The sequence below is a fragment of the Onychostruthus taczanowskii genome, unplaced genomic scaffold (genome assembly GCF_017590055.1).
Source record: "Onychostruthus taczanowskii isolate IOZ18803 unplaced genomic scaffold, ASM1759005v1 scaffold204, whole genome shotgun sequence".
Taxonomy (NCBI): Eukaryota; Metazoa; Chordata; class Aves; order Passeriformes; family Passeridae; genus Onychostruthus; species Onychostruthus taczanowskii.
Genome location: NW_024499285.1, coordinates 249,261 through 274,325, shown reverse-complemented (window position 1 = coordinate 274,325; position 25,065 = coordinate 249,261). Strand labels below are relative to the sequence as shown.

Here is a 25,065-nt window from a genome sequence, read left to right as displayed (position 1 = left end):
AAATGCTTCGTTTTTTCAGCTCTTGCCAAAAAAATACTTGTGATGTTCCTAAACTAAAACATGATTCAAAGAGCTCCCGAGAAACTGAATGATTATTTTCACCACTGGAATTCAGATATTCAAAGGACAAAAATTCACAAATTCACTTCGGTATTAATTGGCAGCTGCAAACACTTTAAAAGAATGCAGCTTCAGGGCGGCCTCACAGAGGGGATGCCCCTGCAGGCAGGACAGATCTAGAGGCTGAGCTAGCCCTCCTCTGCACACAGCATCAGAAAATGGCCCACAAGCTTTGGAAATGAAGTCACCCAAGGGGCTCCCTGGCAAATTAGCCTGGCAGCCCTGGGACACAGCCAGCTGTGCCAGGTGCACTTTGGAATCACAGATTTCATGGCACAAAGTGAACCTAAGTAGGCTGTTAGGAATCTGGCAGAAAAGCTGGCAGAAAGCCACAAGGGCCAGATTCAAAACCTTCCTGGCAGAGATGATTTCACTGCAAAAGCTGAGGAACTGACACATTTCCTTTCATGTTTTACTTTAAATGGAGACAAATTTCCACAGAAAACTCCCCCCCAGGTTCCGTTATTGAAAGGCCTTGGAGCCTGATCCTGCAAACACTTTGACTCACAAATAATTTTCTGTAAGTGTGCAAAGTCACTGTATCATGCTTTTCCAGAACTTAATCTCCTTCAACTGCCCGTTTTTCAGGCTGACTTAGCAGCAATCCACCTCTGAAGGTTCATCTGGCTTATGTTTGCCTGGTTTGCAGAGCCATAGCTGGCATGCAGTTCTGTTCACCCCTTTGAAACAACACTTGAGACATGAAACAGATGCAGCTACATCTGTGACTACATCTGCATGAAACAACAGACACTGGTTACTTACAGCATATTCAAACTGCAGATTAAAATCCCGGTTGTTTGCTTGAAGTTGTCTCTCTTCCTCTGCAAAGAAAAGGAAACACATCAATAATGCTTGAGGGTAAGCAGAGTCAATACAGATGTGAATGGAGCATCAGAAAGTGCAAGCAGAGCTGCTAGAAGGGAGTGACAGTGAATCAGAGTCCCATGTCAGGGACCTGGTGTGGCTGGTGACACTGATGGAGCTGCACTGTGGACTGGACCATGGCACTCTTTAACACCACAGAACAACATCTCCTCCACCCACCACTTGTTGCAATGACAGTGCCTGGTCAGGCTGTTCACTCTCTGGGTAAGAGTCCTTACTTAACTAGTGGTGCTCACTCTTCCTGCCCTGCTCCTTCTCTCCCCCTGAAATCTCTGGAGCTTTTGCCAGCCTACAGCTGGTGCCCTTCTTCCAGTACAGGTGCATTTCTGAGCATCACCACTGATGGGACACCATCCCCACAGCTGTCATGAAATGAAACACTTCTGGAAGGATATCAAAAGGTCAACAAATTTGTCCTTTACCTCAAAGCAGGGTCTTGCCTCTCTTCCCCAAAAATGACATAGAAAGCTCCAGCAACATCTGTTCTTCAATTGCCTATTCCAGGATTGAAGTCTCCTTCCCCTAGGGCAGTTTTTTCCCTGCATTATCTAACATAAAACTAGTTACTTCAATTTCAAGAGGTTTTTGTCTTTTTCCGGGAGGGTCAAAAGTGGTCTTCTACTTCCCCTAAGTTCCTTGTGCTGCTTGCTGAAGATGCAGAGTACAGAGAGTTGAGGGAGGGGATTGTCCCACTCTGCTCTGCACTGGTGCAGCCTCACCTTGAGTCCTGTGTGCAGTTTTAGGCACCATAGTGTACAAAAGGGATAAAAACTATTAGAAAGAGACCAAAGGAGGGTCATGTGGATGGTGAAGGGACTTAAGGGGGAGTCATATGAGGAACACCTGAGGTCACTTTGACTGTCCAGCCTGGAGACTGAGGGGAGACCCCATCGCTGTCCACAACTTCCTCGGGAGGGGAAGAGGAGGGGCAGGCACTGATCTTCCCTCTGGGTGCCCAGTGACAGGACCAGAGGGAATGGCCTGCAGCTGTGTCAGGGGAAGTTTAGGTTGGATATCAGGAAAAGGTTCTTCATCTAGAGGGTGGTTGGGCACTGCAACAGCTCCCCAGGGAAGTGGTCACAGCAGCAAGCCTGACAGAGCTTGAAGAAGCATTGGACTATATTCTCAGGCATGAGGTGTGGTTTTGTGGGCTGTTCCATGCAGGGATTCTATGATTCTGTGATTCCAAGTTCACTACATAGGCTGTTATGCCTTACACTAGCCTTCCCAAGGGTAAGCAGCTCCCGTTTCTCCAGTCACTTCTTATGCATTAATCCATCAGAAGGAGCATCACCCTTGGTGCTCTCCAGTGGGCTTCCCAGCCAGTTCAGCCCTTTCTGGATGGATGCCCAAAGTGGGCCATGGTTTGCAGCTGGGGCCTTACCAAAGCTGGCCAGGGCACAAGGGACATAACTTTTCCTGCAGACAGTGCACATCATGCATAAGAACTCACCCAGGAGTAATTTAAAGTAACATCCTTATACACCACCAGCACAGAGAGGATGGCTTCCCAGAATATGATCCACTTTTGGCAGATCCTTTCTGGCAGAGCCAGATGCCTCATCAGGCAATGCAAATCTTTCATTTGTCCTTGCTGAACTGCATCCAAATTCTTTCAGACTATTTCTCCAACTAGTCAATTCCAATCCTATCTTTCAATGTGCTTGTAGCTCTTGCCAGCATGGTGCCATTCACAGATGTACTAAGTGTGTTCTTTATTCTGTCAGCCAAGATGTAGAAGTAAATATTGAATACCAGACTGAGGATGGGATATACCCCTGATGAATCTTTCAAGTTTCCTTATCAGTCATCAATATCTATTGTTAATGTCTTTTTTTTCAGAAAAATCTGGCATTCACTGTAAAATCACTGTTTTGTGATTTTATCTGAAGCATGTATCTCCAGTTTACTTGTAAAAATGCCACAAGTGACAGTCAAGATACATGGCAGCTATCTGTGGCTTTTTCAATAGCCCTCCAGCTACCACTAAAACAGAATTAATTTTGGTTTGATGCAGTTTTTCAGGACTGCTGACTGTTAATCATCTCTTCCCCACACACACACTCCTAGTTACTTTGAAGTGGTTTGCTGTATTGTTTTAACCTTTACTCAAGTGAAGCCAATACATCTATAATTGCCCATCTTTTCTCTTTTCCCTGTGCTTGCTCTCTGTTCAGTCTTCTGAACTCTGCCTGCCAGTGAGCCAGACTCTCAAAGGCAGAACTGCTCCAGGGCATGCTTTACCTTACCCAGTCAACCCATTCTCTCTCTATTCCAGCCCAAAACCTATCCCTTTCTCTTCTGCTTTTGGCAAGTATTATGTTAGATATCTAGAGGGAAAAAAAGAAAAACAAAAAACCCAACAAACCCAACAAACACACCACAACAAAACCCCTCTGATTTCTTAGCTTTCTTTTCTAGGCTTTTTCCACTGAGCCTCCCCAGAGACCCCAGCTCTTACAGAACAACTTTTATTGCCCTTTATGTCCTTGAGAGCCTTTTCTCACTTTGAGCCTTTGCCACACTGTTTGTGCTGGATAAAACAAACTGTTTTGCACCTTCTAGAGGCATCCTTCCTTTGTCTGAAGCAAATGGAGAGCTTCTGATTTCACCATTTCACTCACCCTTCTGAGCCGTTCTCTGAAAGGTGATAACTTATACATGTGGCCTTAATATCAATTAATAATAAATGTGCCCTTAATATCAATTAATAATAAATGTGCCCTTAATATCAATTATTTAAGGAAACGACAGTTCTGTCTAATTCTCCCCCCACCCTAGGGTTCGTTCCCAAGAGGTCTCAGCTATTAGTTCTTCATATTTATTGAAGGTTTCCTTCTTGAAGTCAATGTTAAACAATTTGATGCTGTCACTTTTTCCTAAGTATCATCACATCATTTTATAACTATTCCTGTTTACACTCCCTCCAGCTTTCAGAGGACCAGCCAGCTCCTCCCATTCCCTCCCTTTTGGAGGGAATCACTTCTGAAACATCCTCCTCTCCTCTCCAAAAAGCTACCCACCTCTGCACCAAAACTCTGTGCCAGCTGAGTAGGTCGTGTTCCTCTACACTTCTCTCCAGCTCTGCCTGTGCATAGATGGAATTCTTCATTTACCACCATATCCTTCCTCTCAGAAAACTGTAATTTTTTTCCTTTTTTTTTCTTTTTTTTCATGAAAGGCTGCCCTTCTTGGTTTGCTATGCTCGTGTTCATTACCTAGTAGCATTACTAAGAGTTCTGCAATTTGTTCATCTCTTTCTTCAAGCTGCATTTCAGACCATGTAGTCATAGAAGGAAAACTTCTGTTAACCATACAGAGTTAGCTTTCTATTTCTATTTCTACTTCTATTCTTTTCTATTAATATTCCAGCCTCATGAGTTATCACAGCACGCGTCTATTACACCTATTAAATTATGTGTTAAGATAGCTAGTTCTTCCTGTTTGCTCACTCTTGCATTAGCAAGTGTCTAAGCTCTTCAATGCATTGAAGTGCTAGCTTTCCTCCTTTTCCTTAAATGACCCTGTAAATACACAGCATCCCTAATTTTTATGTCCTTTTTCAGATCACCATTTTTTGGTCATTTTTTGGTTATTTTCATAAAGTCCTCTAATTACTAGTGTAAAGATACGTTAGCAGGCAAATGTGCCTTTCTCCTTCTTCAGGCACATCTAACAGTATCAGTCATTTTGGAATCAGCTGCCTTCTGCCCCAAATGGATGATTCAGATCAACCACAGTGGCTTCATTCAATACCCTCAAAGTGCTTAATCCTTCACTGCTTTCCTCAGACAAATTTTTCTTATCTTCACAATGGGGAGAACAATGTACCAAGAGATCAGAGTCACTTATCTGGTGTCCCAGAGGAAAACAGAAGCAGAGCTCAAGAGGTTCAGACTTGCTGGGCTTCAACTATTGTGTTGTCTGTTCCTTCAGGAATTTTCCTGAGAACAACTGGTATTCTTAAACCCGATGAAAGATAAAGCTATTTGTGAAAAACAGAACTTCCCAACACTTGCCTGTTTCCTGCCATAGAGTAAGTGCTACCCTTATCCCCTCCTCAGGAGCTCCAAGCCTAGCCCTAGAAGAAGTGCCACAGAAAAGATAAATGATGTTAATGTAAATAGGAATAGATGACAAAGCTTTGGAGAGCCTCGGTGTCACCCGACAGCATCTGAAGTCCTTAGTGGCTTTCTGTTCTGTATGCAGAAGCGGAAATCCAAGTGCTCCAGGCAATAGTTGAACACGCCCTGAGCTCCTTTGCTCTTCCCAGGGCACACTGAGGGAGCAAGAAGCCATCCCCTTTCTCAGGTTGCCCGCAGGGTCTTTGCAGCCAGGGAAGAGGCACTTGACACATGGATTTGAACTCAAGAGTCTCAAATGCACTTAGAAAAAGCTGACACATGTATGTGCCCCAGTGGGGACAGAAGCCTCTCAGAACAGCGAGAGATGCACTCTCCAAGTGGCTTTTATGTCAGAAACATTAATGGCAGCAAACGGCTCTGGGATGTCACAGAAACCTGAGGCAGTGGGACATGAAACAGAACAGCAATGAGAATCCAGGCACTGCACTCCCATAAGGCACCTAAGGGCAGGTTTTCTGTGATAACCCTTTCTTAAGGCCCCAGGTAACTGTGAACCTGGTTCAAAACTGAATGGAGCCTTTGCCTGCCATAGCCATCCATCTCTCTCAGAGGCAGTGTCCCTAAAGTCCAAATGTGAGGCTAATTCCTAGTGGCGAGAATTTAATTTTTCCTGCTGGGCAACAGCCAATATCTTTGGCTAAATCAAGAAAAAACACAATAAATTTCACAGGGAGCCTCATCCAACAGCATCAGCAATGAGAACTTCCTGTCCTCTGGCTACACCAAAGGAGAACCACTCTGATCACATGCACAGGGCAACACTGCCTCAGTGGCTTTTACCAACTGAGGACGGTGAGGTCCTTCTGCTATGCCTCCTAATCCAGCAGTTCTCAACCACTGCAGACCACATGACTCTCATTTGTTTCTGGAACAGTCTGGACAGAAATGAATTCTCTTGAATGATCACAATAAACAAAAAATTAAGAAAAGTCAAGCATTACACCACCTTTGCCTGGAAACCATAACTCAGGGTTTTTTGGCTGTAGATCCAAGCATGCGTGTCGTATCATGCCCTGTTGATTCTGAAAGCAATGACGAAGAAGGGAGGGCAAAGCTGTATGGATATCAGATTAGAAGTTTTTCATTTCTTGAAACTTTTTAATACATCTCTAAGTAAATCAAAAGTTCTGCTTCTGCAAATTGCATTCACTGGAAAGAAGGAATGGTATTTATGCTCCAAGTTATCATTTCACTGCCACTGAAAACTATTTTAAATTATTCATCAGTGGAAACTCGGCGTACATAAATATGGCTTAGTGCCCAGTTCTTGGTCTAACCACTGAGACCAAGTCACTGGGAAAGTGCCTGTTTTCTCAGGCAGATAGTTTTAGAAGCTAAACCTCAGAATAACATCTGTATTTAATAAAATTAAACCCATGCCAAAAAAATAATCTATAAATGTAACTGGCCAGCCCACCAGCCTTCTTACTTTAGGACTGCTGCATGGAAAAGTCCTGCAAAAGGTTAGATTCAAGATCTGGTCAGAGAGCCTGGAAATTTGTTTCTGGTTTATGCTAAGGAGCATATGCCAAGAGAAGTGCTTTCAACAGGGTATTGGAAAAGTTTTGTAGATAATGGGTCTTGTGGCTCCAAGAAATGGGAGTTTAAGGTCTGACTGGTTTTGCCAAGTCCTCTACAAACTAGGCACTGATACTTCATGCACGAAATGAACACAGCCCAATTAGGGGAGTGCCTGCGTAACTAACCCTGACAACAGAACAGAGACAGAATAAACTCTGTAAAAATAATAATCTCTCCTCCACCCTTTAAACAAGTGACCTCAAGAGCAAAAACTCTGCCCTGGACCAGCTACAAAGAATGGCATCCAGGAGCTGGACTCATCTCCTCAGCTTCCCTTATAGAGTGGTTCTTAGCAAAGTTATTATCGAGTTGTGAAAGCTGTAACAGATTGTTCTGGTTCCAAGGGAACTGACCCTACTGGGACTGCAATTCAGGTCTCTACTGCAACAGGCTGTAAGAGGTCTCAGAAGTCCCCCTCTAGTCACACACCTCATGACATGTCTCCTGCTACCTCTTCCTCCTTGTCCCATCTCACTTCTAACTTTTGTTGTCCCTACTTTTGGGCACCTCATCATCACTGTGTGGCCCAGCTTCTGATATCACCTCTCAACTCTGGCCACCTCACACCCAGCATCCCGGAGATCAGCCACCTCTTAACAGACAGACAAATCCTGGCCGTTTTCTGGTCTTTGCTGGAGGTGCACTGCTCCTCTATGTGCACAAGAGACTGAAAATTGCCAAGGTGAGTCATGACCTCGATCCTCCTCTCAAAGAACCTGAGAATTACAGTCTTCATTGAAAGGCAACTCAATGGGAGAGGGCAAGTCATCATATATTGTGTTAGGCAACCAAAATCTTTTTCTCCTAGGACGTTATTATACAAGCTAATAGCTAAAATCTCATTGCACCTTAAAGCAATAATTGCCCCTTTTTGCAATCATTCAGGGTGAATTAACTATGCAACAAGTGTTTCAATTTGCAGGTGCTGTATCTGGGTAGAGTCCCTGTCACTGGGGTAAAGACAATTTATATAAAGACAAATTATTTCTTACAGCACTGATACCATAGAATTTCACATTCATGACACAGCAGTGCCTTTCTGGACTCAGACCTGCAATAAGTGACCTCCATCCAAAACCAAAGCCAGGAATATTTACGCCAAAGGTTCATCCTCTCATATGGATCAGAGGATGCATGGGTGAAGCAAAGAGCTGTATGACAGGTCTGAAGGTCACAGTGGTTAAATATCTGTATTTCACAGCCAGTCTGGGACACAGACATTTGTGGGACCCTCATTACCTGAGTGCCACCCTCACGCTGTAACCTGAGTGGTGCCACGCACCTGCTGCTCTGCAGCACGAAACCAAAGCCCATCCCTGCCCTGAACTGCAGCCAGAGCCTGGCAGGGTCCAGCGAGCACGGCTGGGGCAGTAGCAGTGAGAAACCAGTGGGATGGAAACGGGGAGAGGGAGGTCAGAGCCAAGCCCAGCTCAGAGCAGGAACATGTTCAGCTGCCTGACAAACAAATGTGGTTTTTTTATTGACTCATAGGAGGGGCTCTCCTGGACTCCATGCTACAAACCCATACATTTTTAATGTGCAGATGCCCCCCTCTTGTTTGTAGACTCTCTGGCTGGAGAGGGTTTATGCTGGCAATCACATGCATTTTCATCTCAGAAATGGAGTAGACTGTGTTGAGTGTGAGGCATTTAATTAAGAAAAAGAATACATCATGACCTTACAGGGACACCATCATCAATGGGTTTACCCCTCTTTCATCGTTTCTGTCCCTCCATTATTAAATCAATATATTTACTGTGTCTTTTTGCCTCAAAAAAACCAAGAATCCTCCTTCCTCCTGAAGAAATGAAATGCAATAAATACACTTTTGTGGTCATGGACAGTGTCTTTGGTGATTGGTACTGAGCTCAGCCTCCTGCTAAACATCAAAAAACACCACACATAGTGGAATTTCCCACACAGGTAAAACATTCCATATATCCCTGGTATAGAAAGCCAAAATATTTTGATACTGGATTCACTAACAGAGGGCCCACCTTGGTGAGGTACTGACCTCCTCCATTATCATACAGCAGATGAAAGGTCTGAAATAAAAAACCCTGAGGGTGAACTGGAAATATTTGTGCCTCAGGTCTAGTACATTTTTAATATCAACATAAAGTTCAGTGGTAGACCCTGCCCTTTTCTAAAAGCAGCATTTTCTATTATCACCATAGGAAAAGAGAAAAGAAGAAAAGACAGCTCCAAAAGGATGCCCTGGATTTGCCCAGCATGTACAACATTTGTGGTCAAATAGCACTCTCAGGACACAGGTGGAAGAAGTGTTGGATAATCTTAAACCTGAAAATATTCTCATATAGGTTTTTCTAGGAAGGAACATAGGTTGACTCATCTCTCCCTTTTCCCATCTCCTGCAATAACACCAGTTCTGGTTTTCCTTCCTTTCCTATTCCTGGCAAGGTCTCAACCACCTGCCCTGGCTCTGGGCAGAGGTGGGGACTCATCAAGTCTCAAGAATGCCTGGCAGCAAATTAATTCTCAAGAAGCATCTATGTCTTTTCATATTTGTTTCAGTCCACTTCAGAAAGAAATATTTTTTTTTCAAACATCTTACCAGTATAAATTATCTTTTCTTCATTTTGAAAAACTGATTTTTCCTCCTCCACAGCTGGTTTAGAATTATATCACCCTGTGTCCTGGTTTTATTTCTGATAATAGTTCACAATATTTTGACTAATATTAGCATGCCAAAAAAAGCAGCTGAAATAGTCTTTTGTTTTTATTTTGAAAACTAGTCTGACAGTGACTGGCTGGCACATATAATTTCCTTTACTAGAAAACAGTATCTCTTAGACATGCTGGTAAATACCACAGCTTAACACAATTGCACATGTTGTTAATAGCAGCAATGCACAGTGTTAGGAAGTGATGCAAAAAATCATAAAAATAAATACAGCTCCAAAACGAACTTGGAGAAGTTTTTCAATTCACAGTTATTTCCCTCATGGGAAATGATGTAAAAATAAATACATTTTTTATACTCAATGTCTATTGTGGTGAGACACTTCCTATTGGATCGGAATGGCGATCCCAGAAGGGAGCTGAGATAGATGTCCCACAGTGCCAGTCATGGAAGCTGCCTTCCTCAGGAGCTGCCAAGCTCTGCCCAGAGCCTGACTGCTCCAAGCCCAGCTGCCTTGGTGAGCAGCAAGAAGGAAAACCCAGGGGAGCTTTCCAAAAGCCCTAGCTCGATTTATAACCTCTTCCTCCTCTCACAGTGCCCTGAGGCTGGGCTTATGGAGACGAAACTGCAGTAATGACTGCTCTGCCGTCTGTGTAGATGAATTCTCCCTTCTCTCTACTCCCATTTTTTGATGGACAGTACCTGCCTATCCCTGTCCTCAAGGTAAGAAGCTCCAATGTTGAACTAAACTGCCATGAGAGGAAGCCAGTGAACAGAGATATTCCACAGTTATCACGGGGCACTAGTTATAGGGAGTTTTTGGACCAGTTTTGAATGATCTAGAGATGGGACCTCTGAGTTGTTTTTGATGACGTGATTTATTTTTTTATCTTCTACATAGACAGGAAGGGTGAGATCAGCTCACATCTTTACTACAGGGTTCAGAAGGTCACAAAACCTCTTGTTACAAGGCCTTTTAAGGCTTTCTTGACCAATAAAACACTATCAACAAGGACATTTATGTTTTTGACCTAATCCTTAAATATTTTGTCTCATGGACTCATGCTACAATGTGAGCTCTCTTAGCCAATCATGCTATGATACACAAGCCTACAATACTGCATTCTAAACTTCTTGTTTATCTTTGTAACTTTTTTTCTTTCATACATCTTAAATTCTTAAACTACAGACTTTTTTCTTCTTAACTTAATGTGTCTCTGCTTTAAACCACAAATCCACATTCTCGCTTCTAGTACTCAAGTTCAGAAGCCTCTTCCAAGGTCTCAGATCAAATTCTGTGTTTAATTCTAAGCTTTAACCTACAGGCCCAAAGTTCTGAGAATTTCTTGCATTTCAGATTCCAACAATCTGCTACCTCCAACCTTCCACACATTCTAGGAACTAGAAGTGCCCCACTTCCCCTCTGTTCCACCCATGTTCACTGCGGTGTATAAGATCTCAGTGTATAAGTGTACTCAGTGTATAACATCTCAGGCACCTTTTCCATAGAAACACCTCTGCTGTTTATCTAAGAGGTGTACTTCCCCACTTCAGCTGGAACAGCTTCTCCAACATTATCCAGCCACTGGTCTCCTCCAGGCATCTTTGTGTGTCAACATGAGCTGCGTTTTAGTTACACTCCTGATAAACTTCTATAAAGAACTTGAGACTATAAAAAGCTGACCCTTATCTCCAAGAAACTTAAGACCATGTAACCTGTCCTCTCAAACTAAACCTATCATATTTCACCTGCACCTCAGCTGATGTGGAAACCATGCCTTGCTGGGGAGAAATGCTGGATCTCATGGGAGCAATCCTTATCCCAGATCCAGCATATGATGCCTGAGGTAATCCATTCCATCCAATTAAAGCCATATCATGAGCATGGCTCTTCAGCAAGGTTAAACGTCATCCAGCTTTGTTTTTGGAACAGAAATTTGGTCTTTCCATAAGCAGTACTGTCCCTCCAAGATGAGCACATGGTATGTTCCCTGTGGGAGGGCCTTGCCTGCTCTCAGGCAGCACGGTCCTTTGGCCTTCTACAAACACAAAGACTTATAAACCCTTGGATTAAAATAGCACTTCAACACTGACATTTACATCTAGTTAAATGTTTGCAAGGAGCAATCATAGCTTTGGGGCTGCAAGGCAAAATAATTAAAAACACAAGAGGAGGAGAAAACACTCTCAATTTCCTGTTGTGGAAGCTCCTCATTCCCTGATCACCTCTGCTTCCTTTATCCTCTGAACTTTTTCCAGTTTGCCTTCACTGGTTTTGAACTGATGATTGGATGTGAAAAGAAATTATTCTTCCCAATAAAATACAGGGTTTATATCTAGGAAGATCTGAGTTCCTCAAATATTTGTTAGAGGGTGGAAGGGCTGAACGCTTCCATGCTAAAACCCAGGCCCGGGCCCAGGCAAAACACAACACTTTCCTAATATAGCAACAGAATCTTTTTGATAATCTGAACAGCTACTGCATTGCAAGTGGGGGTGCCCTGAGTGGACAGTGGCTCACAGACAAACCTGTGCTCCCTCATCTGCAAAGCCAAGATGGGGTAAAAAATATCTGGGGCTGGCAGAGATCCTTCTCTGGGAGCAATCACAACCTGCTCTCCTGGGACTGTCACAGAAGCAAACGGATGCCCCTGTCTTAACACCAGGGCTCACAGTCTGCCCTGGTCCAGGAAGGGGAAATAGCAGCACAATTGCAAAAATAAACCCCTGGGAAAAAGCTGTTCAGTCCTCTGAGCTCAAAGAGGTTGGAAAAGAATTTGTTGTCAAAATACAAGCAGGGCAGTAATTCCACATTGATTAAATAAGAGAGGAACACCCTGAAAGGAAAAGCTAGAGACTTTCCCTCTTCACCATGTCTGCAGACCTGGATCCCCAACCAGAGACTGCACACTGGGTCTCTCAGGGTGTGCTCTCAGGGTGCATGTCTCTAATTTACTCTTTTTCCTGTTTCTGACTGGAGGGAATATCTGGGCCATGGCCATAATAAAATGGAATCATACAATTGTTTAGATTGGAAAAGACCTCCAAGATCAGCAAATCCAACTGTTTACCCAGCACTGCCAACTCCTTCACTAAACCATGTCCTTAAATGCCACATCTACACATCTGTTAAAAGCACCTCCAGAGATGGTGACTCCACCACTGCCATGGGCAGCCCATTCCTATATTTGACAACCCTTTATGTGAAGGAATTTTCCTAATATCCAATCTAAACTTCCCCTGAAGTGTCAAGGCCATTTCTTCTTGTCCTGTTGCTTGTTACCTGAGAGAAAAGACTGACCCCCACCTAACTACAGCTTTCTTTCAGGTACTTTTAGAAAACAATAAGGTCTCCTCCGAGCCTCCTCTTCTCCAGGTTAAACACTTCCCAGCTCCCTGAGCTGCTCTTTATAAGACTTGTGCTCTAAACCCTTCATCAGCTTCTTTTCCTTTCTCTGGACATGCTCCAATATCTCAAAGTCTTTCTTGTGAGGAGCTCAAAATTGAACACAGAATTTGAGATGCACCAGTACATTTCACCATCCAAAGACTGCATTGGACCTTTGCACTGTGCATTGCTCATCCACCCATTCCTGCAAAAGATTCCTGTAAAAAAAACCACCAAAACCCAACTTCCCCAAGGAACTCATGTGTCACTACAGTGCACAAACTCTGTAGCTGGTCCTGTTGCAGACGTGCCCCTATTCACTGGCACCCAGTCTGCAGCACTCCTCCAAGGCAATATGAAATGCAGGAAAAGGAAAGAAAGGGTATCTTCCCCCACCTGCTCTGGGCCAGACATGCTCCCAAACAGGAGCTCAGGGACTTGCACATGTGCTGTATCTACATTCCTTTGCTCCCATGACAATGGCATTACCAGACCACACTCACCTTTGAATTTCTTCTTCCCAAATTTTAATCCAAATAGAGACATCCCAAAACTTTATTTTAGTCCAACTCCATGAAACTTCTGCAAGAGAAAAGAGAAGGCAATTCACAACACATAGAGCAGCACATACATGTCATTCTATGCCAAATAAATGGGGGAAACAAATTCCTAAGCACTGTGGCCAGCAGCCACAGTTTATTATCTAGAATGTATTAAAAAACAAAACAATCTTAAGTTTTCAGGTTGCACTGCATCAGTGGGCTACCTTACCTGGGGCATGCTGGTCAATTCATCTCCTGACATGGCACAAAGAAGGGGCCAGTGGAGGAGAGATTGAAAAGGACATTCCCACTACATTGGTGCTATGTGAAAATGAGAAATACACACCCAGAGCTTGTTCTTAAGGTACGGAGGAACTGCGTGTCTACCCAGAGCAAGACCAGCCTCCTTGAAGAGGAGGAAGCAGCAGGAAGCACTGGTTTCCTGTAAATCTGCCTGTACTCAGCACATGCTGGCTTACACTGTTGTCCATTGCTGGTCATCCTGCATGTTTGGAGCAGACTAGAATTAAATTTCTCCTCCACTGGCTGCAAACTGCCTGGCCCAGAAGCTAAGGCCAGGCACCAGAAATGCATTTAAGGCCCTGAATATATCCTGATGGGCAGAGGAATTCAAAATTTTAAAACTCACATCCAAACTGGCTGGTAGTGAAATTTTCAATCATCAGACAAGTTTATTTAAAGGATTTGAAGGTGATGTTGGTGCTGACAACCTAAAGGATCTGTGAACATGAGAAAAGCTGGCATTGCTCTGTGACCAGGAGCCTGAATCAACAGGAACTGAAGCAGTTGCTTAAGTGGTCAGTGAGGCAAGCTGAGACACTTGAGAGAGTCACAGTCTATCTAGAACAAGCTTTCTAGGTAACAGAATGTAGTTTTTCAATGCTATCTGTGCAGAGCCAGGGTGCCTAAGGAGACAGGAATAGCAAATATGTTATATTTTGGAAACACTCATATGAGAACACAGCCTATGCCACTGCCCGAATGCAAGCCTGATACAACATCACCAGTGCAAGCTTGGACTTCATGTGTTTGCAGAAAAAAAAAAAAGGTAAGCTTTAAGGAAAATTCTACAATCCTTGCATATGCCAAACTTGTGCTCCAGATACTCCAGCAAAGCTGTATTTAGCAGTTGCATTTGCATGCATCTGAATTCAGTGGAGGGTTTGGGAGCCTCTCTGTGCCCACTCTATGTGGAAGATGTCCTTTCTCTATTCACTCACCCAATTATTTCTGCTCATCATGACAAATGTTTGGTACCACCTCTGCCCAGCACTTCTCTGTTCATGAAGCCAAACCAGTTAAAGTTAAAATATGCAATGTCACAACCTATAGCTTTCTTGACCCTGCTGACCAAACTTACTTTCCATCCCTGACCTCAGTCTATCACTTTCAACATATTTCTTCCACAGTTTAGAATTACTATTATGTCTTACAAAACCCTACCAACAAGGACAGAGAGTTCCCCCATAAGAGGGTGGGAAGAGTGAGACACTCCCCACACACACAGAGGTAAAAACTCAGATTTCCTAAAGCACCAGGGGTCACAGATCTGCTAATCACTGATCTGGTAATCCTGGCAGCACAAGGATGTCTGTAGTCAAAATATTGATGATTACATGATCCATATGAACTCTGGATGTTGCTGTATTTGCAAAACATTTCAGAAAAACAAAAGTCGCTCCTCACTGTCAGCACAAATATGCAAAAGGTTAACTGGTTATAATCATCATATTGATGATTACATGACCCATATGAACCATGGATCTTCATGTATTTTCCAAACTTTTTAGAAAAACAATCCCCAGCTACCAAACCTCTCCCAGCTGTGTACTCAATTGACAAGGCATATAATTTCAGCAGAGGGTGAAAAAAGGATGTTTATATTTTTGGGGAGCAACGAACTAAGGTGGTTATAAGCTTTCTTTTATCAGTAGTAACATGAAACAAACAATAGACTTTCACATCTTCCAAACAAAAACCTGAAACTTCCTTCAGCTCTGACACATGGCTTTTGTTAATTGCTGTGATTCTTTGAACCCTGGTTTCTGGTGGGACTGCAGCATGACAAGACTGAAACAATACAGTGTTTTGATATGGAAAGCATGTAGTTCCCACAGCTTCTGAGTGCATTAAATCAGCATTGCGTGCATTGAGCGTCTTCATTCAGCAGTAAATTTAAGTTACCATCATGGCAGCACAAATACCCTTATAGGTTTTCAATTCCCACAAAACTTTGCTAACTTTGCCACATCCATTTGTACCAATTACCTCTCCAATACGTCATTGCCACCACACAGATTTGGCATACCTACTCACTCAGTTAAATCCCAGGAGTTATGTATGAATCCTACCCAAGCTGACCTGATCCTCTAGGCAAAACTCAGTTCCTGACTTGCCCCAACCACAATGTCATTTGAAAATGTGTCAGTATTCAATGGGCACACAGATGATGGCATTAAGGGCTGGACACACCCCTATTGCATTGAGGTGTACCCTTTATTTTCATAATATTGCAAATATCTTCCTTTACTGCTTTGTTATTGACTCACACATCTAATCCCCATACTTCTTTACAGAGGAAAGCCACTCTTACGAAGGCTGTAGCTTCTGTGCAAGGCTGCCTGCTCACACCCCCTCTGTGACAGTGCAGTCACACTTCCATGTGTCTGTTTTCAGTCTGAGAGTTCGTTGACCACCAGCTGCCAGTGTGAAAAGAAACACAAGCAAGTAATGGTGAAGTTGTCCCCTTTGGTGGAGCAACAGGTACTGCTCCCGTTTGTCTCACTTATCACAGCTTGTGCAGAGAGTTGTGCTCTCTTGGCTGACCTTGGCTCTTCCTGCCTTTCAGCCCCAGGTCTTTTTTCTTGGGTTATTTTAGACTCTCAATTCTACCTGCGCGATCCAACATCTTTGCACTTGTATTTATCAACAACGTTCCTCAGGGTATTTTTTTCCCCCACAGATTTTCACATGTAATCAAAATTCGTGCCCCTGTTCAGTTTTCTTTATTTTCCTGTTTTTTAAATCTGAGATTCAGTTTCTGTTCCAAACATGCAATGGTGGGTCATCAGCCTCCTATCACTCACATCTATTTTTAATTACAGTTTTAATTTCTCTTTATGCTTTCCAGGGGAAAAAAAAAAATTATCGGGGGGAAAAAGGTTATCTCATATTTCATTTGTTGTGTGGCATTAAGTACTTCTCAAATTTTGGTAGGACAATTTCATAGCCTCCTTTTCCTGAATTAATTAGAAACGCATAAACACTCAAAAAACATTCTACAGTCAGAAAAAAAGGCAATTTCCTGTTTGAGTTAATTTTCCCTAGCACCAGCTATGGTCAGACAAAGTGAAGTGTTGCTTCAGTCTTCTCTATTTGTTTTCCACAGTCTGTGTCAGCTCTTCTGGACTCTTTGTTGTTGTTGTTCCATTTTCCACTTGATTATTTTTGGATTTTCTTCATTTCTTTTTACCCCAGGTACACTGCATTGTCAGTAATCAACTGGGTTCTCAGAGTATTTGAGCACTCATGCAGGTCCTCTCAGCTTAACAGGACACGTTTTGCTTCCCCATGTTTTCAGGACTTATAGCAGAAATTATTTAAACTTCAAATTCCCAATTCTTACAGGGAATTTGGGGTATAAGCTACAAATAAATTATCCCCTCTCACCACAGAAAACTGTTGTACCTACAGGGGTCTATGAACTGTCTCTCTGCTGCTTACACATCTTCAAAGAAAATCCACTTGCTTTATGGTAACTGACTGTTCGATCAAGGGCTCTGGGTATTTCAATAGCCACAGAGAGAAGCTGCTTTGACCGGTCTTGAATAGGGAAATGATGTTTCCTCACAAACCAAATTCTGCCTCATTTAAGAGAGACAGAAGCGAGGTGGGTCAAGGTAATCCCAAGTACAGGCTGAGCAGAGAATGGTTTGAAGGCAGACCAGAGGAGAAGGGCTTGGGGGAGCTGCTGGGAAGCTCAACATGAGCTGGCTGTGTGCACTCAGCCCAGAGAGCCAAACGTGTCCTGGGCTGCATCCAGAGCCCCGTGGGCAGCAGGGCAGGGGGGGGATTCTGCCCCTCTGCTCTGCTCTGCTGAGACCTACCTGGAGCACTGCATCCAGAGCTGGGCTCCCAGCACGGGAGGGACAGGGACCTGCTGGAGTCAGCATGGAGGGGAGGCTGCTAAGATAATCAGAGGGATGGAGCACTTTGGCTGTGGAGACAGGCTGAGAGGGTGGGGGTTGTTTACCCTGGAGAAGGGAAGGCTTTGGTAGGATCTTAGAGCAAATTTCAATACTTTGGCTACAAGAGAGCTTGAGAGAAACTTTCAGCAAGACGTAATGCCAGGACAAGGGTGAATGGCTTCAAACGGAAAGAGAGTAGGCTTACATTAGATATTACAAAGAAATTCTTTACTGGGAGGGTGATGAGACACTGGTACAGGCTGCCCAGAGAAGACGTGGGTGCCCCATCTCTGGAAGTGCTCATGGCCAAGCTGGATGGGGCTCTGAGCAACGTGGTCTAGTGAAAGGTGCTCCTGGCCATGGAAGGGGAGTTGGAACAGGATGATATTTAAGGTCCCTTCCAACACAAACCATTCCACAATTCAATGATTTGGCTTGAACACACAACTGCAAATCTCCTCCTGCAAGAGGGTTAAGTTGCAATGAGCTACAGCCTGTGGGCTTTGCAAAGGTTCACTGGGGGCTGTACTGCAAACTAGAGGAGGAGGGAGGCATTTCCCACCACTGCAGCCTTGAGTGGCAAAATGACAAAAGACATGGCACAAGCTGGATGAATGCAGAGCAGATGTTGTGGATGGAAAACATGTCTTGTTTCTTGGCCCTGTTTCTCTGGACAAAGCTATATGATACATCAGATTCAATGATAAATATGAATTAGAATATACTTGGTGCCTCTGTTCCTATCACTTCATTCCCAGACTCTGTGAAATGATCCATGTTAAATAGAATCATTTTTGGAAGGGTTATTTTAATCCAGATCATGGGGTGTAGTTCAGTACAGGCTGAAATTCCTGCCCAAGCAGTGGTCATATCAGATCTGAGGGGGCAGTGAATTGTGGTGAAGTATGAGAAGCAAGCCCCCAGAAATGAGGAGAATTAGTCAGAAGAACAAGATTTCTCCAGTCAGTTTTGCCACCAAATATCCTGTGGTATGTATACACACAAAGAACTTTGAACAGCCGTGTCCAGGTACAAATTCAGAAAGCGTATCATGCCTCCACCCACCTTTTCAGGTCAGGTCAGGTTTTGCACAAAAGCTTGGGTTTTTTAAAATTTCTGTTTAGATGACGTAATGATCACAAATACCCACTGATCCTAGAATTCTATTATTTTTCATGCTAAAGTACTAAATTTCCAACGGATAACTCAACATATGATAGATCCCAGGCACTGAGCATCATGACAAAAAAGGTTGAAAACTTCTTTTCACCATTCATTGTTCTTGGTGGAGTAATAATGTTAAATACGAGATCTCAGTCCGTAAATTTTGAACATGTATCACTTTACACTGGATTTGGAGGCACATCTGAGAAAATACTAAGGATTTAAAATACATCAGGTCCTCAACCTCCCTGTTTTATCCATGCCCTTGTTGCCACAAGTCATATGCTGGAGCTGGACAGTGACAATCACTCACAGGTGTTGCAAAAGGAGGACATCACAGTGCAGTGTTTGCCAAGGCTCTGGTAAGAGCAGCATTAAGGCCTGGCACACCTGGCATAAACTGACCTTCCCATGTGCCACACAAAGGCGTGTTTGCCAAGGGGCCCCTTTGAACTGAAGCTGTACTAGCTGTTTCAGTCCTCCAAGGGGCCCCTTTGAACTGAAGCTGTTTCAGTCCAATTTGTCAAAATTTGGTTCCAAAAAGAGCAATGCATTTGCATTTTCTTACCAAAAGCAGATGCAAAAATTTCAGCCATTAGAAGTAATTAGTAATAATAATCTTTCAATACTGAACTACATTACTATTTGCATTTCTCCACCCCTCCTTATATCCTCTTGTGTTTGAATACCTCAAGAGCAAAACAGGGAATAGCATGTGTTGTACCACTCCCTGCTTTGCAAACACAGAAAGGGAGCTGCAGAGTGGACAACCAAAATGTGTGTTTTGAATCCAAAAACTACTCTTTGTCAGGACTGAAATCTGATTTGGCACAATTACAACCTGGAATAAGTTTAAGGCGCTGTAAGTGGTCACTCCTGCCATCAGGGTTTACGAAAGTAGTGTAGCCTCTGGTTTAAATCTACTGACTCGGTGTGAAGGGTTTGAAAGTATCCCTGAAACCTCCCTGCTTTTTCCACACCTGAAGAGGTATCGGGGGTGAGGTGAGCCAACCCTACAGCTATTTTCTGGTGCTGTTCCAATCCATATATACAGAAACCCATGAAACTCTGCGCTCCCACCCCTACACTCCAATGTGCCAATGCAATTAGCTGTAATTGCTGGGAAACAGGCTCAGTCTGTTATCTGCCACGTCTTAAAGTAATGATCCAACATCCTCCATCTGTCTTCATTAAAACACTCTTTAAACTGACACCAGGATGGCAGTCAAAAAACTGCATTCAGCTCCTCTGGGTAAGTTAGTTGCGAGGACGCTCAAGTTACGGATCAACAGCTGTGGCGGAGCGGGTTCCCGAAGAGAAACCCAGCCTGATCCCTCTGAAACAAACAATAGCAGCTTCCCCGGGCGGCTGCTGCCGCTGCTGCTGCTTGGAATCATGCACAGCTCAGCTCACTCCACCCAGACGTCTCTCAGCTCGCCCCTAGGAAAAGCTCAACCCCCGAGCGCTTTGATTAAGCTTCGCAAAACTCTTGGGTCTGAAAAAAAAAAAAAAAAACAAACAAAAAAAAACCCCACAACCCACAAGTTTCTGTAGCTTCGCAAAACTCTTGGGTCTGAAAAAAAAAAAAAAAACAACCCACAACCCACAAGTTTCTGCCCCCCCACCACCCCGAAACTGGCAGGAAAAACAAGAGAGGGGAAGGAAAGCGTTAAATCTTACCCTTGAAGGCTTGTAAAAGTCACAGCAACAAAGTTGCTGCCCTCCATAGCACTCCGGTACACTCCTGTCTTCTCATTTACACGCAGCTTTATCCCCTCCCAAGACCGACGGCTTGGCTCGCCGTGGCAGCGCCAGGACATTCACCTAAGGACGCAAGCCTTATCTGCGCTGTGAGATGGGCATCGCGTGTCCTCTCCGACACCCTTAAAATCCGCCGCTGACTCGCTCTGACATACAATGTCCCGGCAACTACACTTACTCCAAGTTCCCTACTTCTTACTTCAGTCACTGGGCCTGGCTCCTTGCCAATTTTTTTTTTTTTCTTTTCCTCCCCTTTTCTTTTTTTATATTCTGTTTCCTGTAGGGAGGGAGAGAGTTGTAGCTCCCTTAAAAATAAAATGCTTCAGTGCTACAAACTGTGAAACAGTCAAGAAGAAAAGCACAGCATCTAGGCTTGGGGAACCCCAATTAACTCCAGAGGCAGCAGCTGCTTGCTTTACCTACCTCCTGCCGACGCGGAAGCTTTCAAAAAGAAAGCAAGCGAGTAAAAGAGTCCAACATATCAAATGGCTTTCAAAAAGGATGAACTTGGGAAGGGATCCATTTCTCAGCAGCAGCCCCTCTCTCTATGTCCGTAACACTGGAGTTGGTCAGGGCTCCTTAAACCCAGAGACACAGTCCTACAAGCTGATCCCAAGGCTCCACCTCACCCACTTTCCAAAGTTGTGAGTAGCAAAAACTCTGCAGAGAACAGCCTCATAGAGCACAATTGCATAACTCAACCACTGAGCTTCCTCCAGCCAGCCAGAGGATTGCTTCGGCACTGAATTGCTTGCTCATCCCGAGAGCGTGACCTTCCCTTGCCCTCTGGGACACCTGCCTGACCACACTATGATCACAGGGACCCTCCTCACCAGAACCCCCAGCACTCCCATCAGCCTTCCAACCTTCTCACCCCATTTTCCCACTTCAACAAACAAAACATTCACTTTTTTCCCAAGTTGTGGGACCTTTCACAATAAAGTGCCCTCCTATATGCCAGTCCCCTGGCATTTTTACCTGCCAGCTGCTCTAATCTTCCTGACCAAAACTGAGGCAACTACAACTTTAATCCGCTTCTAGCTTCCCTATACCTGTGAATTGAAATTATTTTTAAAGCACCATATTCTTTACATAGTCATGTTCACAGTAATACCTGCCAGGAACATCTCCATGTATTGTGACAACACAACAAACTTTAGCATTTCTGTGTGTACTTGTGCCTGAGTTTTTCTACAGGGAAATTCATGAACACTGTTAAAATCAATTTCATACCTACCCACTTGAATGCATTAATCAGCTGATTAATTATAGTAACACAAGAATCAAGGCTTTACCAAAGAGTATTTTCTACAAAATTAAATTTTCTGTAGTGAAGAGGATAGGTATGGAGGACTCTGGAAGATACATTGGTAGTGCTCCAGTGCTGGTCATGAAGGTTGAGGAACAGAGTGACAATGAAGAGGACACTTTTAACACCAGAAGCAATTTCTGAAAGAAAAATAGTCTGTGCCGTTTGCTATGACTTCAGGGATATTCCAAGCTACACCAATATGAGACAATGCTCACTGAATTGGCTTCCTAGTTTGAACACACATATGACAGCCAACATGGGAAGTGGCACACAGGACTGATCTCCTGAAAATCCAGGTCATTTTCAGATGACTATGACCTTGACAGCATCTAGCTGGAGAAGACACTCCCCTTGCACTAGTTATTTTTCATTTTCTTGCCACCCACACCTCATTTCAACAGCAACAGCCCAAGTATCACATTTTTTCCTGCAAGCAAAAGTACAAGGATCTGGATTAATTTTGGTCCTTCTACATATTTGGAGAACCCCTTGGTTTTGCCTCATTCTGGAGTTTTCCTCCTTATTATAACTTTCATCTGCTTTTCTTCATGACATTTTAATATGTTAGTTGATTACGAGTCATTCTACAAGACTCCTACTTTCTTTGCTGCTGTCTTTGTATTTGCTTGTTACCACTTTGGCCTCAGCCACAGTAGTTTCTTCTTTCCTAGAGTTAGGTTTGTCTCCTTCAACACACAAGTGGAACCAGCCATAAAGTCACCCAGCTTTGGGTCTTGTTTAGACTTTAAAGTTGCTAAGAGTTTAGAAGGCTATTTTATGATTTTTTCTTGGCACTGAAAATCCATCTCACATACACTGGACATGACTTTTTCCCTCAGCTATGCTTTCTTTATGGACTCCAGTGAACCTCCTCATGCAGGGAAGCTTAACACGCATGGAAGCACTTGGAAGAGCAGGCGTGACTCAGGGTTATGAACTCAACTCTGGGTTCTTTTGTCCTTGCCTTACACTTTGTTCCCTGGATAGCATCTTCACAATCACCACACAATTTGTATCCTCCTCTGCAGATTTCCAAACGTGTCAGAGAGTGCTGCTGCCTGCAGTGGCACTTGTAGAAATTTCAGTTCCTGTATAAAGGGTGTACCCATTTGTTGTCTGTCTGAGTGTCCCCTGAAGCCAGCATGGTTTGGGCAAAGATTCAGCTGGACAGATGCAACCGAGCAGCAGTCGCTTGCCGTGATCCACAGTGGTGGGAAGAAGTTAAATCTGTAGTTTTTTCAGTAAACAAGCTGTCTTCCTGGCCAAGCAGCCTCCTCCATACCATGCCCCTTCACCTTTGAATCCTCCACTTTTCCAATGCCCATTAGTCATAGAGGGCTAACTAGGGTGGGATGGATTTAAATTCATGCATTAAGACCTTATCCACTGACTTTATCTGGGAAAATGGATACAGTCCTCCAGCCTCTGCAGCATTTCAGCTGTGATCAAGATGCAGAACTGAAGCCTCAGTAACACTGTTTTAAAGAGAGCTCTCAGCCCACTGTCCAGATTAGATTTGGTCTTCCTTCAAACAGCAAAGCTGATAGAGCAGAGGACCTTCTCTGGAGCACCCAGAACCCAAACATGTCTGGTGACCTAGTAACAGGTGAATGCCTTGAATGTCTTACTGTGCCCTTGGGTAACTGGAGCAAACTAGAGGATAGGAGAGAAACAAAAGAGAAGCACACCCTGGAGCATCCCACAATGTAGACTTAAACCAAATGCCAGTCCTTGAGAGAATCTCTCCCTGTGATATGCAATTTTTAAAATTACTGATGCTCATCTTGATGCTTTCCCAATGATCCAATATATTTCAAAAGGGGCACTGATGGTGTTTGCTTTCTCTTACTCTCTTATAGCTGCACTCTGACACTGCTGAACTGCAAGGTTTGAAGCTTGACCTGCTCTGCCATGGCTGGTACCACTCTGAGATGAGTGATGGTACCACACTCTCATGAGCCATGCTGGGCTCATCCCCCAAGCCCAGAACTGATGCAATCTCCAGGGATCACTTCCACCCACCCAACATCATCTCCCTCTCCCAGAACAGCACAAGTGCATTGCTCAGTTCCTAACCATGCCAGTCACTGTTCCAGAAAAACCTTTCTACACGGCTCTGGAGGGCTTCCTCACAAACCCCCAAGGGTTAGCCATAGAAGACTGAATCACCTCCCACAGCCTATGCTTCCCTTATCCCAACTTTTCCCACAAGTCCTGACCAGTGAGGAGCTCCTTGTGTAGGGGAGGGATAAGTAGCCCACTTCACTGTGGGGAACCTGAAACATCTGTTATTATGAGCACCTGCAATGGGTCCAAGTGGTCAGATGGCTTTCCAACAGGAGACTTTCTGTCTTCTCTTCTTGTCAAAAGTCAGAGTAGGATGCATGAGAAATACAGGACTGAAAGGAACAAACCAGGACATTATTGTCCACTCCTCAGCTATGAGAGAACTGTTTTAAAAATAGATTGTAAGGAGAATATCCAAGTTGTAAATTGCTGTAGTCCAGGAAATACCAGCACAATTATAAGGTGAATAACAAAATACCAAGGACTCCAAAATAAGCTGTATAATACATAAAGCAGCAGTGTCCTTGATCCCTGTGGAGGATCCTACTGGTAGAATGCACACCACAACTCTGCAGAGGAAGGGAAAACTAAATCCTACTGTTGTTATCATGACCTGCCTGTGGATGGAAAATGAAATAGGAGAGGAAGGTAGTGTCATGAAGTGATCAGTTGTTCTAGGGCTGTCCTTGTCTTTTGGGAGCTACTCTGCTCAACTCATTTTATCACTCCTCCAGGGAATTCCAAATTAACACAATTTGAAGGGATGCTCTGGATTCCTACCTCTGTATCCATCTCTCTGGATATAATCTGAGGTGCAGATCTAGCACTGCAGGTTCATACAGAAGTATTCCCATACTTCACCAGATACTCCAGAAGCTGTGAGCTGTCCCAGTGCACACTGCATGGAAATGGTCAGAAAACAGCTTCTCTGAGTGTGTGTGGAATAACCTGAATCATACTGATCAGGATACGGTAGTGTGCCACTTACCTTCAGCAGGGAAGGATGAGTGTGTGGCTAGAGATTCCTTTTCTCCACCAACACCCCTTGCACAGTATTCCAAACCCTTAACAAACAATGGCCAGCTAAGAAAAATAATGACAAATTTAAAAAAAAGAGCCCAGACTCTTTTATTTAAAAAGAAAGCAACAACTTGTTCTGACAACTGTTGATCTCATCTTCCTGGCACCAGCCTCTGCCAATGTGATACCATCTGATGTTTTAAAACAGAAATTGAAATAATGTCT

The 25,065-nt window shown here is 43.7% G+C and overlaps 1 protein-coding gene across 1 annotated transcript in view; it reads right to left on the bottom strand.

Annotated features, from left to right (window-relative positions):
* LOC121335569 (phospholipid-transporting ATPase ID-like) overlaps window positions 1–20,614 on the bottom strand; it is a 71,338-nt gene extending 50,724 nt beyond the window's left edge. Inside the window, exons 1-3 of the mRNA XM_041403853.1 lie at window positions 20,361–20,614; window positions 13,270–13,348; window positions 886–944 (exon numbers count right to left, since the gene is read on the bottom strand). Of these exons, the coding sequence (XP_041259787.1) occupies window positions 886–944; window positions 13,270–13,312 (102 nt within the window). The 5' untranslated portion in view covers window positions 13,313–13,348; window positions 20,361–20,614. The remainder of the gene's footprint in view (window positions 1–885; window positions 945–13,269; window positions 13,349–20,360) is intronic.
* Between the last annotated feature and the right edge of the window lie 4,451 nt (window positions 20,615–25,065).